The 19,656-nt window shown below is 37.0% G+C and overlaps 1 protein-coding gene across 1 annotated transcript in view; it reads right to left on the minus strand.

Annotated features, from left to right (window-relative positions):
• Positions 1-19,656, minus strand: part of LOC111142202 (cilia and flagella associated protein 54) — a 313,573-nt gene that overhangs the window by 146,724 nt on the left and 147,193 nt on the right. Inside the window, exons 33-35 of the mRNA XM_022495227.1 lie at positions 6,162-6,392; positions 3,988-4,130; positions 1,613-1,794 (exon numbers count right to left, since the gene is read on the minus strand). Coding sequence (XP_022350935.1) covers positions 1,613-1,794; positions 3,988-4,130; positions 6,162-6,392 — 556 coding nt within the window. The remainder of the gene's footprint in view (positions 1-1,612; positions 1,795-3,987; positions 4,131-6,161; positions 6,393-19,656) is intronic.

The following is a 19,656-nucleotide window of genomic DNA, read 5'->3' on the forward strand; positions in this document are numbered from 1 at the left end:
AGCATGCACTAGCATTCTTCTTAATTTACAGATAAGGAAACACAGATTGGAGCTAACTTGCACAGGGTCATGATCTACTAAGTGGTTAGCTAAGATTTGCACACCAGCAGTCTGACTCAAAACATTTCCATTGTTCTAGGTTCTGAGAATGTGGCAATGAACAAGGGTAACCGGATCTGCCCTCATGTTGCTTCAGTTTATTAGGGGTGACTGACACTAGATAAGTAGACAAATAAAAATGTAGTTCCAGGGGCACCTGGGTGGCTCAGTGGGTTAAGCCTCTGCCTTTGGCTCAGGTCAGGTCATGATCTCAGTATCCTGGGATCGAGTCCCACATCGGGCTTTCTGCTCAGCGGGGAGCCTGCTTCCTCCTCTCTCTCTCTGCCTGCCTCTCCGCCTACTTGTGATCTCTGTCTGTCAAATAAATAAAATTTTTTAAAAATGTAGTTCCAGGGAATAATAAGTATTGTAAAGAAAAATAAAGCAGAATTGGGTTAGAATCTGACAAGCATGAGATGATATGCCCTTTTAGATGGGGGTGATCAGGAAAAAAGTCCTCTCTGAGGAGGTGACATGATCAGAGACTTGAATGTTGAGTTGAACAAATCATGTGAAAGTGGGGAAGAGGGTGTTGGGAGGACAGCATTTGAAACTGAGGGAGCAGCAACTGCAAAGGATGGAGGATGAATTTGAGGGATGAGAAAGGAACAAGATCTGTGCTCTCAAGATCACACAGAGGAGAGTGGACTGAATGAGAGCAAGATGAACTGAGTTCCAAGAATTGAGCAAGACCCAGACCTTTCAGGGCCCTGAAGCTGGTGGAAGGATAGGATGCAGTGCCCATGGTCAAGGGGGATGATGTGGGTTTGCTTCGTATTTTTTAAGAAATCACCTTCTCCACAGAGAAAATGGGAATGAAATTGTTCTAGAAAGGATCGATTTCCTCTCAACTCTTGAGAGGTTTGAAGTATATGCCATTCCTGCAATGAGAAAAAGGAAACTAATTCCTTTGTAGCTAATGATTCCAATTCTAAGTTTAATAATGTATCATATAATATTTAAGAAAAAAAAGAAAAGTATTTGAGAGAAGACACAATTGGCTTGTAGAAGCAAGGGATCAGGAGCTAGGAGCAGGATTTTTCTGTTGCCCAGAAAGAGTGTTCCCTGTGTTAGAGGGAATAAAGTGATCTATCGTACCCCAGGTAGGAGTAAGACTCCAGAAAGGAACCACTGGTGTCACCATCATAGACAGCCATGTCCCAAATGTGGCCAAGAAAGTTGCAAAGGAGTATCTGTATATTCACAGAGGTTGTGTAGACAAGGGCAAAGGCCACCTCAGCTCCACACCAATGGATGAATGATGACTAAAGCAGCTTTCTCCTCTCCCTGACAGCCTCACAAGGTGTAAATCTTTAGCACTAATGGCAGGCAAACCTCAAAAATGACTGATGTGAAACCCAGCAAATTTAGTTTCAAAGTCGAAACTAAAATTATGGATAGTAAGTAAATAAGCACATCTTACATGCCCAAACAAATGGCTGAGATTTGTGTCTATTAATTTAGCAAATTAGCTAAAATTCAATTAAAATAAAATAAAAATTTAGCACCTTACCATTGCTCTCCTGCAATATAAGAAGATCTTCATAAAATGATCCAATATACCCAAATTTGCAGCTCGATCCTTTTCTTTAGCACTAAGACCTGACTGAGAGTCTGAGTCATTAACTGTTTGTGTCTTGGACACATTTTCATCACTCATTCTGGAATTAATAAATGTGGAAAATTCTTCAGCATCTACAGTACAAAAATAAAGTATAACATTATTGGAAGCAGAAAGTTCCAGAAGACTTAGCTGATAAGCATCAAATGAGTAATTAAGATAAGAAATGCTATATAAATTCGGAGAAAGGATGGGATTATCATGGACACAATGAACTAAGGAAAGTTTCTAGAGAAGGAGGCGTCCAGATTAGGCCTTAAAGCGTGAACATGGTTTAGCTATGCAAAAAGACTATGGAGAACATCATTCTGGGCAAGGGTTACAGCCAAGGGAACAACGCAGAGACAGGAATGTCATGTTTTCTAAGGGACCAATCATAGAATCCCACTTAATTTCCTTAATTTCTCCCTAAATAGTCCATTCCCAGGACATATACACTAGAAGGTGAGTAGCATTTCCTGGAGTTAGAAAGTGCAGCAAACATGTCCATGCATTATCTTATTGGTGTGATATAAAAACACAGATTTCTCCTACCACAAACCTTCTCTTAGAACTTTGCATTAATTAATAAGTCTCAATAGCACAGTATTCTATTGGTGATTTCATGGAAGGTCTTAGGCAGGTAGTTTTAAAAAAAAAAAACCCTCGGGACGCCTGGGTGGCTCAGTTGGTTAAGCGGCTGCCTTTCGCCCGGGTCATGATCCCAGCGTCCTGGGATCGAGTCCCACATCGGGCTCCTTCCTCAGCGGGGAGCCTGCTTCTCCCTCTGCCTCTGCCTGCCATTCTGTCTGCCTGTGCTCTCTCTCCCTCTCTCTCTCTGGCAAATAAATAAATAAAATCTTTTAAAAAAAAAACCCTCAAGAAGCTATATATTACTATCTACATATAAAACTTGGCTCTGTGTCAAGGGAATTTACTTTCAAATACTTCAATATTCATATATAACATGAAGGTACCAGTTAAATCTAATCTACACCCTAGAAGAAATCAGAAGGCATATCAAGTACCTCAAATATAAATCAACACTCTGGGGCAATTACCCAGCAAATGAAGTATCCTGATCAGCAGTAAGTTATATAGCACTTAAAATACCGTTACTAAAAATCTACATAAGAGGGTTTATAATAGCATGAAGATATTAGAAAGAAATCTTCGTTTGTGAAGTGAGTGGTATTCAAGATAGGTGATTGCTGAGAATAGTGTCATCAGTTGTGGCACCCAGATCAAGAGCTCTTTTCTTTTGCATTTCTCCACCTCCCAGAGCAAGTCTCCTATCACCTGAGCAGATGACAAGAATACAGGTTGGTCCTGCCATTCAAACAAATATTACTGCATTCACTTGGGAGTAAGCTTTCTCGGAAGGTGCTAGTTGGAGATCCTAAGGCAAGAGTAGACTCCCCTGAGTACAAAATCAGTACTATCAAACAGCTATAGGACTGTTTCCATGCCAGTTACATCAGTACGTGTGGTGGAATTTGTTCTGAAACTTACTTCTGCTAAAATATAACCCCTGATATCAAGTCTTCACCTATCTTAACAACAGAAGACTACCAATATTTTTAAAAGAACATTAGGGGTGCCTGCGTGGCTTTGTCGGTTAAGTGTCTGACTCTTGATTTTGGTCCAAGTCATGATCTCAGGGTTTTGAGATCGAGCCCAGCGTGGAGCCTGCTTAAGATTCTCTATTCCTGGGGCGCCTGGGTAGCTCAGTGGGTTAAAGCCTCTGCCTTCGGCTCAGGTCATGATCTCAGGGTCCTGGGATCGAGCTCCGTATCGGGCTCTCTGCTCAGCAGGGAGCCTGCTTCCTCCTCTCTCTCTCTCTACCTACTTGTGATCTCTGTCTGCCAAATAAATAAATAAAATCTTTAAAAAAAAAAAAAAGATTCTCTCTTCCTCTCCCTCTGCCCCTCCCCACCACTTTCTCCCTTTCTAAAAATAAATACATACATTACATGCATACATTATATTTGGTAAACAGCCAAATGATGTAGGTTAGCCACTGGTTTAGGTTAGAATACAACATATATATTTCCAAATACATACCATAAAAATACAGAAAATTCTTAAAAACTGAGAAAATAAGAATATCCTACAAAATACCACAACTCAATTAAATTCCTGGGTCATTGGAAAATGATATGTGTACCTCTGTATGACTGTGGAGTGTGTGTGTGTGTGTGTGTGTGTGTGTGTTCATGTGTGTGCTGTATCAGTGAAAAAAATATAGAAGCAATTTGATAGTATACATCATAAATTTTTTATTTTACCTGATGGTAAGTTGGCCTTTCTTTTTCTAGCTGTATGAAGGAAATCAAGTATCACTTTATAGTTTTCTAGAGTCAATTTCGTTGTTGGTAATACTGTTCCTGAATTATATAGTGAGAACATATTAGGATCACATGATCGGAAACTGCCGGGAGGAAAATATCATTAAAAAAATATATAAACAAAATTGAATTGAATCTGCCAAATACAATCTACTTTAATTTTTAAATTATTTGTGAGTTAGAGCTTCCAAATTTTGGATCATAACATATTCTTACACTTAACCAACGTCAAACAATATCTCATTAAATTTTAAAATTATATAATGTAACTTTGCTCTTAGGAATTTTAACATCAATATCTATTTCCCCGAAAGGGCCTTCAAAAATGGGAATGATGATCTATATTCATTCTAAAGGCTCTGAAACAATAATTTATGTCAATTTAACCTGATTAAAACACAACTCAACGAAGATACCTACTATATAAAGCAATGTGTCCACAATCAATGTTACGTCTTTTATAAATTAAAGTCTAAGCAATAAATAATCCTCCACCAAAAATAAACAAATGCAAAAATATATGCATACATAAATATTGAGTATGTTTTAATGGTTTTAGTAAAATTGAATTTAGCACCAAGTAACCCTGATACAAATTTGGCCATTGTCTAATTGCTGTGCTATGAAGTAATCATGTCTGAATGGTCATATATGATTGAAATTTCAGAGAATTCTTCTCAGTGTTCAGAGGAAAGTTAGGAAGCCCATCTGATCTGAATCATTCTCCTCTCATGGCTTCATGAATGGGTTACTTTGCCAAAAGCCTTCCCTGTTGGTCAGGCAATCTAACTACTTCTTAAATGCAAATCTGGTCTAGCCTGCATAGGAAAAGGAACTATCTGGAGACATTTTAATGGAGGTTCAAGCTGGTAATGATTTAACCAGATTCTAATGAAAACAGACTCGTACCAAGTTTACCATGGATTTCACCTGCATATTTTATCACTGGATTATTGAAATACATACCTCTTAATTTGTAACCCTGTTACAGTCTTTCCTTCCTCCAATCCATTTGATACGTTGCTGTCAGAGAAATTTTTTATCATTGCCCTGCTCAAAAACCCTTAATAATCCACCACTGTATATAAATTAAAGTTCAGATTTAGTAGTTAAGACCCCCCCATGATCTGCTATGGATCTTCTTTTTTTTTTTTTTTTTTTTTTTAATTATTTCACACTATTCCTTTTCATTTACCCTAGATTCTGGTCAGACCATTTCAGGTTCTCATCCTGTGTTTCCTACCTGGGCTCTAACTCATGTGCTTCCAACCACCTAGAATCCCCTCTCCCTATCTGCACATTTCTAAATCTTGCCTATTAATCAAGAACCAGGCCAAGTGGCCTTTCCCCATGAAATCTTTCCTGTGAGTTTCAGTCAGAGAAAAGCCTTTTCCCCATGAACAAAGAAGACTTTGTGTATACTTCACCTTATACCATTATTTAGTTATTCATTAACACCTGTGATCCACCCTGTGAGACACTATCTTGTATGTCCTGCTCATCTTTTCATGCTCATTTTGTCTACCTCAGGAACTGTATCTAACAGGAGCTCAGTTTTATTTTTTTCTTTTTGAAAGACTCTACTCCCCTTTTTAAGATTACATAGTAGTTCACATTATGTATTTATTTTCTATTTTATCTCCCATAACACTTTAGCCAAGGACACTCAAGAGCTCAACAGTGTCTTCTGAATTAATGATACAAAATGTACATTGTATGAGAAAATACAATTTATGTTTATAGAGGCTTAAAATATACCTCAAAATGAATCATCTGAATCATTTTGAAACTTACCTCTGTCTAATACCTAATAACTATAGTTAATACACAATTAATATTAAATTTCTCTTGAAATGACACTATCTCCTTCACAGAAAGCTATACTAACAAACATATTCAAGATACGTGCAGATTAGTACTTCCTAAGTGCTTATATCCAGCACCTGTTTGGGGAAGATTCTGAGACAAGAAATTAAGTAATGTATCAATGATCAGTAAAGAAAGAAGCACTCTGTAAACCTTTTTAAGTTATTATCAACTTTGGAGCCCTGAACATAACAAACAAAATCTATGCTCATGCTAAAAAAGTACCATTCACTGATAATATTCTATACCTGACCACTGGATGTGAAGGGCCAAATTTCATCTTTGTACGCTCCCCCAGCTTCGTTAAAAGCAGGTTGAAGTGTGCACTTGCCAGATACAGGTTCATCTGAGCTCTCCAGGGCATCTCCTCAAGAAATACTTGATGGAACCTCTTCCTTTTCACAAAATTTAATATTATAGGATTCAAGTTATCCACCAGGAATCGATAAGCAAGTTTTCTAACATCAGTTCTCTTATTTCTGCCAAAGAGAAACAAGTTTTGAAATTACATAAGCTTCCAGATATTTGATAACAAACAATGATTCCAATTTGTATAAAAGACACCAAGAATTCACTTGACTGCCCTTATGCAAATGTTTCTGGCTTATTCGTCATTTCCTTGGCACTAAGAATGTGAAATAGGGCAGTAGAGAAGGCATGAAGATAAATAGTAAGGACAAAGACACTATGTATTGTCTTCCATTCTCTATAACGTCTGTGTCCTAAGCTCCAACCAGACAGCTTTTCTTTTCCATAAACAAAAGGCCACTGAGATCAGACAATGGAATTATAACATAATGTTCACATTCATCCCCTTACTTCAATATTAAACAAGAAAATCATTTCTCTGTATTGTTCCTTAAGGAAAAAAGCAATGGAGCAAAGTTTTTCCAACATTAGTCAGACTAGAGCAAAAATAAAATATCAATCAACTATAAATGAAATAACTTCATAAATCCATATTCAAGGGAGGAGTCAAGATGGTGGAGAAGTAGCAGGCTGAAGCAACATCAGGTAGCAGGAGATCAGCTAGATAGCTTATCAAACCATTCCGAACACCTACAAATCCAACAGGAGATCGAAGAGAAAAAGAGCAGCAACTCTAGAAACAGAAAATCCACCACTTTCTGAAAGGTAGAACTGGCGGAGAAGTGAATCCAAAGCAACAGGAAGATAGAACACGGGGGGAGGGGCCGGCTCCTAGCAAGAAGTGGAGCAATGGAGCACAAAATCAGAACTTTTAAAAATCTGCTCCACTAAGGGACATCACTCCAGAGGCTAAACCAGGGTGAAGCCCATGCAGGGACAGCGTGGTCTCAGGTCCCACAGGATCATCGAAGGATCGGGGCTGTCTGAGTGTCACAGACTCACAGGTATTAGAGTGGGGAAGCTGGCTACCGAGACGGAGCCGAGGAGTGAGCTCTCAACTCAGGGTTACCTTAAATTGTGATCCGTGGCACAGGCCACTGCTCTGTGAGCAGGGACCCCAAAAGATCTGGGGACACCCCCTTGGAAGAGTGCAGGGATCTGTAGGGTTTGGAGACTGCAGGTGGGGCTGTATGCCAGAGACAGAGACGTTTGGTGACAGGCCAGGTGAGCTCGGAGTGCAGCTGGAGACCAGGGAGACGGGAGTGATTGAGCAATTTTTTCCAAGGGTGCACTGAGGAGTGGGGCCCCGAGCTCTCGGCTCCTCTGGGCCGCAGATTGGGAGGCCGCCATTTTCATTCCCATCCTCCGGAACTCTATGGAAAGTGTTCAGGGAACAAAAGCTCCCAAAAGCGATCATGAGAAGATTACTTAGCCCAGCCCCTGGTAAGTGTGGTGCAATTCCACCTCGGGCAAAGACACTTGAGAGTCACTACAACAGGCCCCTCCCCAAGAAGATCAGCAAGAAATTCAGCCATGACCAAGTTCACTTACCAAGGAGAACAGCAGAATTCCAGAGGAGGAGAAAGCAAAGCATGGAATTCATGGCTTTCTCCCCATGATTCTTTAGCCTTGCAAAGTTAATTAATTTTTTTAATTTTATTTTTTTTCTTCTGCTAATTTTTTTTTTACTTTTACCCTTTCCTCTTTTAACATTTTTTAACTAGGTAATCTTAACAATAACTTTCAAAAACAATCTTTTTTGAACCTTCATTATTATAGTCATATTTTATCCTTCATTGTATCTAACTTTATTTTTTGTATACAAGGGTTTTTTCTTCTAAAAAAAATTTTGGATACAACTTCTAATAGATCAAATTATACCCTAAATCTAGCACAGGGCTTTGTTCTAGTCTCCAGCCTGAGCAAATTCTCTCCACTTTCTTTTTCTTTATTCTCCCAATCAACTTATCTTATCAACTCCTTTTTTAAAATTTTTAAAAAATATTTCATCTTTATATTCATATTCCATCCCTTCATCGTGTTTGCCCTTATATATGTTTTTCATTCTTTAAAATTGGGAGAGGTAGTTTCTTCTAAGAGACCAAAATATTCCCAAAATTAAGTGGGTGACCCTGTTCTATTCACCAGTCGAATAAACATATGTTCTTTTTTATACTTTTAAAAAAAAATTTTTTTTCTCTGAAGTTCTTTTTACCCCTTTTCTTCCCCCCATGATTTGGGGTCTCTTCTGATTTGGTTAAAGCACATTTTCCTGGGGTCTTTGCCACCCTTTTAGTATTTTATTTGCTCCTTCATATATTCTTATCTGGATAAAATGACAAGGCAGGAAAACTCACCACAAAAAAAAAAAAGGAACAAGAGGCAGTACCGCAGGCCAGGGACCTAATCAATACGGACATTGGTAATGTGTCAGATCTAGAATTCAGAATGACGATTCTCAAGGTGCTAGCTGGACTTGAAAAAGGCATGGGAGATATTAGAGAAACACTTTCTGGAGAAATAAAAGAACTAAAATTTAAACAAGTTGAAATCAAAAAAGCTATTAATGAAGTGCAATAGAAAATGGAAGCTCTTACTGCTAGGATAAATGAGGCAGAAGAGAGAATTAGTGATATAGAGGGCCAAATGACAGAGAATAAAGAAGCTAAGCAAAAGAGAAACAAACAACTACTGGACCATGAGGGGAGAATTCGAGAGATAAGTGATACCATAAGACGAAAAAACATTAGAATAATTGGGATTCCAGAAGAAACAGAAAGAGGGGAGTAGAAGATATATTGGAGAGAATTATTGTAGAGAATTTCCCTAATATGGCAAAGGGAACAAGCATCAAAATCCAGGAGGCGCAAAGAACTCACATAAAAATCAATAAGAATAGGCCCACACCCTGTCATATAATAATAAAATTTACAAGTCTTAGCGACAAAGAGAAAATCCTGAAATCAGCCCGGGACAAGAAGTCTGTAACATACAAGGGTAAAAATATTAGATTGGCAACAGACTTATCCACAGAGACCTGGCAAACCAGAAAGAACTGGCATGATATATTCAGAGCATTAGACGAGAAAAACATGCAGCCAAGAATACTATATCCAGCTAGGCTATCATTGAAAATAGAAGGAGAGATAAAAAGCTTCCAGGACAAACAAACACTAAAAGAATTTGTAAACACCAAACCGGCTCTACAGGAAATATTGAAAGGGGTCCTCTAAGCAAAGAGAGAGCCTAAAAGTAGTAGATCAGAAAGGAACAGAGGCAATATACAGTAACAGTCACCTTACAGGCAATACAATGGCACTAAATTCATATCTTTCCATAGTTACCCTGAATGTAAATGGGCTAAATGCCCCAATCAAAAGACACAGGGTATCAGAATGGATAAAAAAACAAAACCCATCAATACACTGTCTACACGAAACTCATTTTAGAGCCAAAGACACCTCCAGATTTAAAGTGAGGGGGTGGAAAAGAATTTACCATGCTAATGGACATCAAAAGAAAGCTGGGGTGGCAATCCTTATATCAGATCAATTAGATTTTAAGCCAAAGACTATAATAAGAGATGAGGAAGGACACTATATCATACTCAAAGGGTCTGTCCAACAAGAAGATCTAACAATTTTAAATATCTATGCCCCTAACATGGGAGCACCCAACTATATAAAACAATTAATAACAAAATCAGAGAAACACATCAACAATAATACAATAATAGTAGGGGACTTTAAGACTCCCTCACTGAAATGGACAGATCATCCAAGCAAAAGATCAATAAGGATATAAAGTCTTTAAATGACACACTGGACCAGATGGACATCACAGATATATTCAGAACATTCCATCCCAAACCAACAGAATACACATTCTTCTCTACTGCACCTGGAACATTTTCCAGAATAGATCACATCCTGGGTCACAAATCAGGTCTCAACCAGTACCAAAAGATTGGGATCACTCCCTGCATATTTTCAGACCACAATGCTCTGAAACTAGAACTCACACAAGAGGAAAGGTGGAAAGAACTCAAATACATGGAGGCTAAAGAGCATCCTACTAAAAATGAATGGGTCAACCAGCAAATTAAAGAAGAATTGAAAAAATTCATGGAGACAAATGATAATGAAAACACAACTGTTCAAAATCTGTGGGACAGAGCAAAGGCAGTCCTGAGAGGAAAATATATAGCGGTACAAGCCTTTTTTAAGAAACGAGAAAGGTCGCAAATACACAACCTAACCCTACACCTAAAGGAGCTAAAGAAAGAACAGCAAAGAAAGCCTAAACCCAGGAGGAGAAAAAATAATAAAGATCAGAGCAGAAATCAGTGAAACAGAAACCAAAAGAATAGTAGAAGAAATCAACGAAACTAGGAGCTGGTTCTTTTAAAGAATTAATAAGATTGATAAAGCCCTGGCCAGAATTATGAAAAAGAAAAGAGAAAGGGCCCAAATTAATAAAATCATGAATGAAAGAGAAGAGATCACAACCAACACCAACGAAATCAAATCATTATAAGAACATATTATAAGTAACTATACACCAGCAAATTTGACAATCTGGGAACAGTGTATGCATTCCTAGAGACATATAAACTACCAAAACTGAACCAGGAAGAAATAGAAAACTGAACAGACCCATAACCAGTAAGGAGATTGAAGCAGTCATCAAAATATCTCCCAACAAACAAGAGCCCAGGGCTAAATGGCTTCCCAGAGGAATTCTACCAAACATTTAAAGAAGAATTCATACCTATTCTTCTGAAACTGTTCCAAAAAATAGAAATGGAAGGAGAACTTCCCAACTCATTTTATGAGGCCAGCATTACCTTGATCCCAAAACCAGACAAAGACTCCATCAAAAAGGAGAATTACAGACCAATATCCTTGATGAACACAGTTGCAAATATTCTCACCAAAATACTAGCCAATAGGATCCAACAGTACATTAAAAGGATTATTCACCATGACCAAGTGGGATTTACTCCAGGGCTGCAGGTTGGTTCAACATCCGCAAATCAATCAATGTAATACAATACATTAATAAAAGAACAAGAACCACATGATACTCTCTCTCGATAGATGCTGAAAAAGCATTTGACAAAGTACAGCATCCTTTCCTGATCAAAACTTTGCAAAGTGTAGAGGTAGAGAATACATACCTCAATATCATCAAAGCCATCCATGAAAAACCCACCGCAAACATCATTCTCAATGGAGAAAAACTGAGAGCTTTTCTGCTAAGGTCAGGAATACGGCAAGTCCATTATCACCACTGCTATTCAACATAGTACTAGAAGTCCTAGCCTCAGCAATCAGACAACAAAAAGAAATTAAAGGCATCCAAATCGGCAAAGAAGAAGTCAAACTATCACTCTTTGCAGATGATATGATACTATGTGTGGAAAACCCAAAAGAATCCACTCCAAATCTTCGAGAACTTGTACAGGAATTCAGTAAAGTGTCAGGATATAAAATCAATGCACAGAAATCAGTTGCATTTCTTTACACCAGCAACAAGACAGAAAAAAGAGAAATTAAGGAGTCAATCACATTTACAACTGCACCCCAATCCATAAGCTACCTAGGCATAAACCTAACCAAAAAGGCAAAAAATCTATACTCAGAAAACTATAAAGTACTCATGAAAGAAATTGAGGAAGGCACAAAGAAATGGAAAAATGTTCTACTCTCATGGATTGGAAGAATAAATATTGTGAAAATGTCTATGCTACATACAGCAGTCTACACATTTAATGCAATCCCTATCTAAGCCCCATCCATTTTTTTCAAAGAAATGGAACAAATAATCCTAAAATTTATATGGAACCAGAAAAGGCCTTGAATAGCCAGAGGAATATTGAAAAAGAAAGCCAAAGTTGGTGGCATCACAATTCCAGACTTCAAGCTCTATTACAAAGCTGTCATCATCAAGACAGTATGGTACTGGCACAAAAACAGACACATAGATCAATGGAACAGGATAGAATCCAGAATTGGACCCTCAACTCTATGGTCAACTAATCTTCAACAAAGCAGGAAAGAATATCCAATGGAAAAAAGATCACCTCTTCAACAAGTGGTGTTGGGAAAATTGGACAGCCACATGCAGTAGAATGAAACTGGACCATTTCCTTATACCACACACAAAAATAGACTCAAAATGGATGCAATATCTCAGTATGAGACAGGAATCCATCAAAATCCTTGAGGAGAACACAGGTAACAACTTCTTTGACCTCAGCAATAGCAACTCCTTCTTAGAAACATCGCCCACGGCAAGGGAAGCAAGGCCAAAAATGAACTACTGGGACTTCATCAAGATCAAAAGCTTTTGCACAGCAAAGAAAACAGTCAACAAAACCAAAAGACAACTGACAGAATGGGAGAAGATATTTGCAAATGACATATCAGATAAAGGGCTAGTATCCAAAATCTATAAAGAATTTATCAAACTCAACAATGAAAGAACAAATAATCCAGTCAAGAAATGGGCAAAAGACATGGACAGACATTTCTGCAAAGAAGACATCCAGTTGGCCAATAGACACATGAATGCTCCACATCACTCACCATCAGGGAAATACAAATCAAAACCACAGTGAGATACCACCTTACACCAGTCAGAATGGCTAAAATTAACAAGTCAGGAAATGACAGATGCTGGCGAGGATGTGGAGAAAGGGGAAACCCTCCTACACTGTTGGTGGGAATGCAAGCTGGTGCAACCACTCTGGAAAACATCATGGAGGTTCCTCAAAAAGTTGAAAACAGAGCTACCCTATGACCCAGCAATTGCACTACTGGGTATTTACCCTAAAGATGCAAACGTAGTGATCCTACGGGGCACGTGCACCCAGATATTTATAGCAGCAATGTCCACAATAGCCAAACTATGGAAAGAACCTAGATGTCCATCAACAGATGAATAGATAAAGAAGATGTGGCATATATATATAATGGAATACTATGCAGTCATCAAAAGAAATGAAATCTTGCCGTTTGAGACAACATGGATGGAACTAGTGGGTATTATGCTTAGTGAAGTAAGTCAATCGGAGAAAGACAACTATCATATGATCTCCCTGATATGAGGAAGTTGAGAGGCAGCGTGCGGGGTTTGGGGGGTAGGAAAAGAATAAATGAAACAAGATGGGATCGGGAGGGAGACAAACCATAAGAGATTCTTAATCTCACAAAACAAACTGAGGGTTGCCGTGGGGAGGGCGATACGGAGAGGGTGGTGGGGTTATGGACATTCGGGAGGGTATTTGCTATGGTGAGTGCTGTTAAGTGTGTAAACCTGGCGATTCATAGACCTGTACCCCTGGGGCTAATAATACAATTAAAAAAAATCCATATTCAATATGCTCTGAAAAAAACTAGTATTTTAAAATTTAGCTAGTAGTTCATATCTTAAGTGTAGCATATATTCAATTTGTTTAAAATTATTCCTATCGAAATCTCAAAGTCATCCAGCTATTTTTATAATTGCGTAATTGTTTACATGGCATGATATGATTTCTTCAAAGTACCTCTCTCCTTTTTCTTATGTCAACATCACTACTGTCTCATTGGTCAGCACCGTTCTGTCTGATTTATATTGGAGAAAGGGAAAAGAATCTCAATTGGTAAGTAAGAGTATCTTGCTCACTTTAATAGATGATATGTCTAAATCTGACACAACACACACACACACACACACACACATACACACACACACACGAAAAGGAAAGGAAAGTGGATGGAAGGTCAAGATTCCCCAAAAGTCCAGGAGAGTTTGACAGGACTAGCCACATCTTTCCTCACTGGTGAGAGTCCAGGGAGAGCAGTGACAGAGGAGAGCCTTCTTCTATGTATCTTGTCAAGGTAGTAACAGACTCCAGGGGGTCTGGAAGGGAGCAAGAGCCAGCCCAAAGAGTAGAGAATGCTGCTTCTTTTACCACCTGAGTAGTTCCTACTGTGCAGGGTACTCCATGAGCAGCTCTGTCTCTATGAGCCACAGATGTGAGCAGACCCAGCAGCCAGAGAGGAAACTCAGGAGGGACAGTCAACATAAATAAATGCTCAGTGATATGGAACCATAAGAAGAAGAAGATAGAAATATGAATTAGGAAAATATTAAGGAATCCAGACATTATCATCTGTATATTCTAGCTTGAACAAATAAGTTAATATATTGACCTTAATGGAAACAGGATTCTTACAATTATAAAAAAAATTACAATTAGGGAAAGAGAAAACATTGGAAAGTATCTTGTGGTATGGAACTGAAAATGGATGTATCTGTATGACCTTACAATTTTAAATAGATACATAGATCTATTTAGATAAACATAGATATTTTCCTAGTATTGTCTGTTGAAAGGACCTAGAAGCAAAGAAACCTGAGTAGTCTCCAGACCTTAGATTCTAAATGCCACTTCCACTAAAAGGAATCAACTGTTTCCAGGGCCAGGACAGGGACGGTACAAGATGAACATCTTGAGGTAATAGGAAGAAGCTCAAAAAAAAGATGATGACATATCAAAAAGACTAAGGAGCTAGGCTGAAAGGGCTCCTAATGGCCAAATCTGGAAAAATTTGAGACTCAAATAATAATGTTGATTAGATAAAGGATATCTACAAAAACAAACCTACCACAAATATAATTCTTAATGATAAAATGTTGGAAGCCTAAAAGCTTTTTCTCTGAAATGGGAATCAGACAAAGTTATCCACTAACATCATTTCTTTCAGCACTGAAATAGCAGGCTTAGCAAGAACAAAAACAAGAAAAAGGAAGTGGGGGAGGGGAACTATAAGGATTGAAAATTAAGAAGTAAAACAGCTGTCCATCATAAATAATATGATTGTATATTTATAAAATCCAAAATAACCTAGAGTTGAGGTATTAGAATTAATCAGTGAATTTATTAAGCCCATGGAAGACAAAGTCAATATACAAAAAATAGCTCTATTTCTACATAACAGCAATAAAGAATTACAAACTAAATTTTAAAGAGATAGTTCTAGTAACTTAAAAAATACCTAGGAATTAATCAAAGCAAAGATGTGTAATACCTACTCACAGAAAATAGAAATTATAAGGATAATTTTAAATTATGTAGAACTAAATGAGAATAAAAACACTACTATATACTAAAAATTGTAAGGTATAGTTAAAAGTGATAAGAAACATTTTAGCCTTCAATGTTTTCTGATTCAGAACAATTCCAACCAAATTTCCAACAAGTTTTTTGTATTTCTAAATTATCACATAATTTCTACTTTTCCCCATGAATTACTTCTAAATGTCTATTTAAGACTTTCAAATGTATAGGATATTTTGGTTCTATCTTTTCAAAAATTGGTCTCTACTGTAATCGATTACAGTAAAATGTGGTTTGTATGAGTCCAATGTTTGAAATTTTTTGAGATTTGCCTTATAGTCAATACTATAAATGTTCTATGTGCTTTAAAAAATAAATGCTTTTTTTAAAAATCCTTTAAAAAATAGGGATTTTCTAGTTGTTGGCTATTCAAGACATTTTTCCTCCGAAATTTAGAACCAGCTTGCCCATGTCCATCAAAATAATCCTAAAATTAAATGAGGTAAGCATCCTACAACTGTACATACTCCTAGTGAAATATCTGTTCATGTTTTTTTTAATCTTTTTTTTACAATTTTAAGTGTCTTTTGCTCATTTTCTAATTGGACTGTTTGTTTTTATTATTCTTTTGAATTTTGAGAGATCTTTATATATTCCAGATATAAGGTCTTTCTTGGATATGTGGTTTGCAAATACTTCCCAGTATGTAGCTTATGTTTTCATCCTTTTCACAGGTTCTTTCACAGAGCAAAGGTTTTAAATTTTGATGAGGCCTGAGGTTGTATGGTAAGCATATGTTTAATTTTATAAGAAATCCCACAGTCTTTTCCAGAGTGGCTGCATCTTTTCACATTCCCACCAGCACTGTATGCATTACCCAGTTTTAGCATTACCACTATTTTTTATTCTATCCATTAAAGTGAGTTTTAGTGATACCTTGTGGCTTTAATTTGGGTTTCTCTAATGGCTAATGATGCTGAACATCTTTTTATGTGTTTATTTGCTATCTGCATATAAGTAAAACTTTCAATATCTCTTCACAATATGACCATCCACACAGAAAACTTGTATCTATGAATAAATTATCAAGCCTATAGAAGATTGAATTGTTTACAAATCACTTAAGTTCTTATGCAAAAGAATAGAAGCATTCAAAAATGTAATTTTAAAACACCATTACATTAATACCAAAAAGCACTTATTTGATGTAGCTAATGAAAGATATATAATATCTTTACAGAAAGTATCATAAAAATTTATTAAAAGACATAAGTATATGGTCTGTATACTAATAGAAAGAATCAATACTTGGGGGAGGGCTTCTAAAACCAATTATATAGTCAATTATATCTCTGTCAAAATCATGAGTTTTTTGTGTTACCTGATGAAATACTCTGTGGAAGTATTCCAAAATACTCTGTGTAAGAATATCCAAGATTTATGTGAACACAGTGGAGAGACTTGTTCTATTAGACAACAAGAATCAATTTAATGCCAGAGTAAGTGTGATGGTGTGATATTGACCCACAAAAAGATTAAACAGACTAGGACAGAAAAGAGATCTCAAAACTATATATATGAAAACTTGCTAAATGACAAAATGACAGTGGAGAATAAACAACTTGATAAATGCCTAATAATGGCTACTTGGTAAATGGGGCTAGCCAGCAGGGTACCTATAACAAAACTACAAGAGATGGGGAGGGGGACTATTCTTCTCACAATTCAAAGAAATAAAATACAGTTAGATGAAACTCCTAAATCTGGGCACGTGGGTGTCTCAGTTAAGCAACTGCCTTCAGCACTTCAGCTCAACTAATGATCTCAGGGTCCAGGATTGAGCCCCACATCAGGCTCTGCTCAGTGAAGAGCCTGCTCCTCCCTCTCCTCCATCCCTCCCCACCGCTTGTGCACTCTCTTTCTCTCTCTCAAATAAATAAATAAAATCTTAAAAAGAAAAAGAAACTCCTAAATGTGAATATCTAAAATTTAAATTCACAAAAATACCTTTACTATCTTGTTCAAAAACAACAAAGAGAAATGGTGATACATTTTGTTTCACTAATAATTATAACTTTTGATTAAGAAAGAAAATCTTTAAAATATGAATAGATGAGTCACAACTGGGAAAAGCAATAGTATCCAAACTTCTAAAAATAAATGAGAAAACAACAGAAGTTTTTAAATGTACAAAGGATTTAAACAAGCAGCGCTGAGAACAGAAAAACACTAGAGTCTAATAAAAACATGAAAAGATGCCTAACCTCATTAGTAATCAAATAAGTAAAAATTAAAATAATAATGACATAAAATTTCACAACTCCACAGTCCATAAAAATTCAAAAATTTGATAATACTATCAAGTGTTGGTAAAGATGTTCAAAATGGAAACTTGACACATGACTAACAGAAACTTAAGAGCAACTTAGCTATAACTAGTAATGTGAAAAATGTTCATATCTACATAATATGTTCATATCTACATGACTACACTCTCAATCAATGAGAGATGAAGAATACAATAAATGAGATTAGAAACAGGTTTGATGAGGGGGCCTGGGTGGCTCAGTAGGTTAAGCCTCTGCCTTCAGCTCGGGTCATGATCTCAGGGTGCTGGGATCAAGCCCCGCATCGGGCTCTCTGCTCAGCAAGGAACCTATTTCCCCCACCCTCTGACTGCCTCTCTACCTACTTGTGATCTCTCTCTCTCTGTGTCAAATAAATAAATAAAATCTTTTTTTAAAAATGCTATTTAAAAAAAAAACAGGTTTGATGCAATGAACAGTAGGCTGGAAAAAAAAAAAAGAGGAATGAATTAGTGACCTAGAAGACAAAATAATGAAATACAATGAAGCTGAACAAAAGCGAGGAAGAAGAATTATGCAACACAAGAATAAATTTAGGGAACTCAGTGACTCCATCACATGTAATAACATTCATATCATAGAAGTCTCAGAAGAAGAGAGAGAAAGGATGGCAGAAGATTTATTTCAAGAAATAACAGCAGAAAATTTCCCTAATCTGAGGAAAGAAACAGACATCCAGGTCCAGGAGGCACAGAGAACCCCCATCAAAATCAACAAAAGCAGGCTGACACCAAGACATATTGTAATTGAATTTGCATAATATAGTAATAAAGAAAAAACTGTAAAAGCAGCAAGATAAAAGAAGGCGTCAACTTACACAGGAAAACCCATAGGGCTACCTGGAAATTTCTCAAAAGAAACTTGGCAAGCCAGAAGGGAATGACATGATATATGCAAACTGCTGAATGAGAAAAATCTGCTCCCAAGAATACTCTATCCAGCAAGGCTACCATTCAGATTAGAAGGAGAAATAGTTTCCCAGACAAATGAAAACTAAAGGAGTTCATGACCACTAAACCAGCCCTGCAAGAAATATTAAAGGGAACTCTTTTGAATGGAAAGGAGAAACCAAAAGTGACAAAGACAAGCTAGGATCAGAGAAAACCTCCAGGAATGACAAAAAAGTAATAAAATGGCAATAACTCCATATCTATCGATAATTACTCTGCATGTATATGGACTGAACAAGACCCATCTATATGCTGGCCATAAAAGACTCATCTGAGATCTAAAGACATATGCAGATTGAAAGTGAGGGGGTAGAGAAACATTTATCATGCAATTGGATGCCAAAAGAAAGAGTAGCAATACTTATGTCAGAAAATTAGACTTTTTGTTCTTGTACTATTTTTATCCTGTTTTGGTATTTAGAGTAGTACTGGCCTCATGCAATGATTTTGAATGTGTCCCTCTATTCCATTATTTGTAAAATTTTGGTAAAGATTGTCATTAATTATTTTTCTTAAATGCTTGGTAGATTCACCAATGAAACAAGGTGATGTAGAGCTTTTCTGTGCTGGGAGATTTTTTATTCCTAATTCAACTTTAATTCTTGTTATTGGTCTAAGAAGATGTTCTATTTCAAGATTCATGATTCAATGTTGATAACTTGTTTGTTTTTAGGATTATCTGGGTTTTTTCCTAAATTATCTGATTTGTTAATATATAATTGTTTCTAGTAATCTGTTACCATACTATATATTTTTGTGGTTATCTGTTCTACTTTTTCTCTTCCATTTCTTTTTTTTTTTAAAGATTTTATTTATTTATTTGACAGAGAGAGAGAGATCACAAGTAGGCAGAGAGACAGGCAGAGGGAGAAGGGGAAGCAGGCTCCCTGCTCAGCAGAGAGCCCGATGTGGGGCTCGATCCCAGGACCCTGAGATCATGACCTGAGCC

This window comes from Enhydra lutris, unplaced genomic scaffold (assembly GCF_002288905.1).
Source record: "Enhydra lutris kenyoni isolate GAN:26980312 unplaced genomic scaffold, ASM228890v2 scaffoldscaffold7, whole genome shotgun sequence".
NCBI classification, from domain to species: domain Eukaryota; kingdom Metazoa; phylum Chordata; class Mammalia; order Carnivora; family Mustelidae; genus Enhydra; species Enhydra lutris.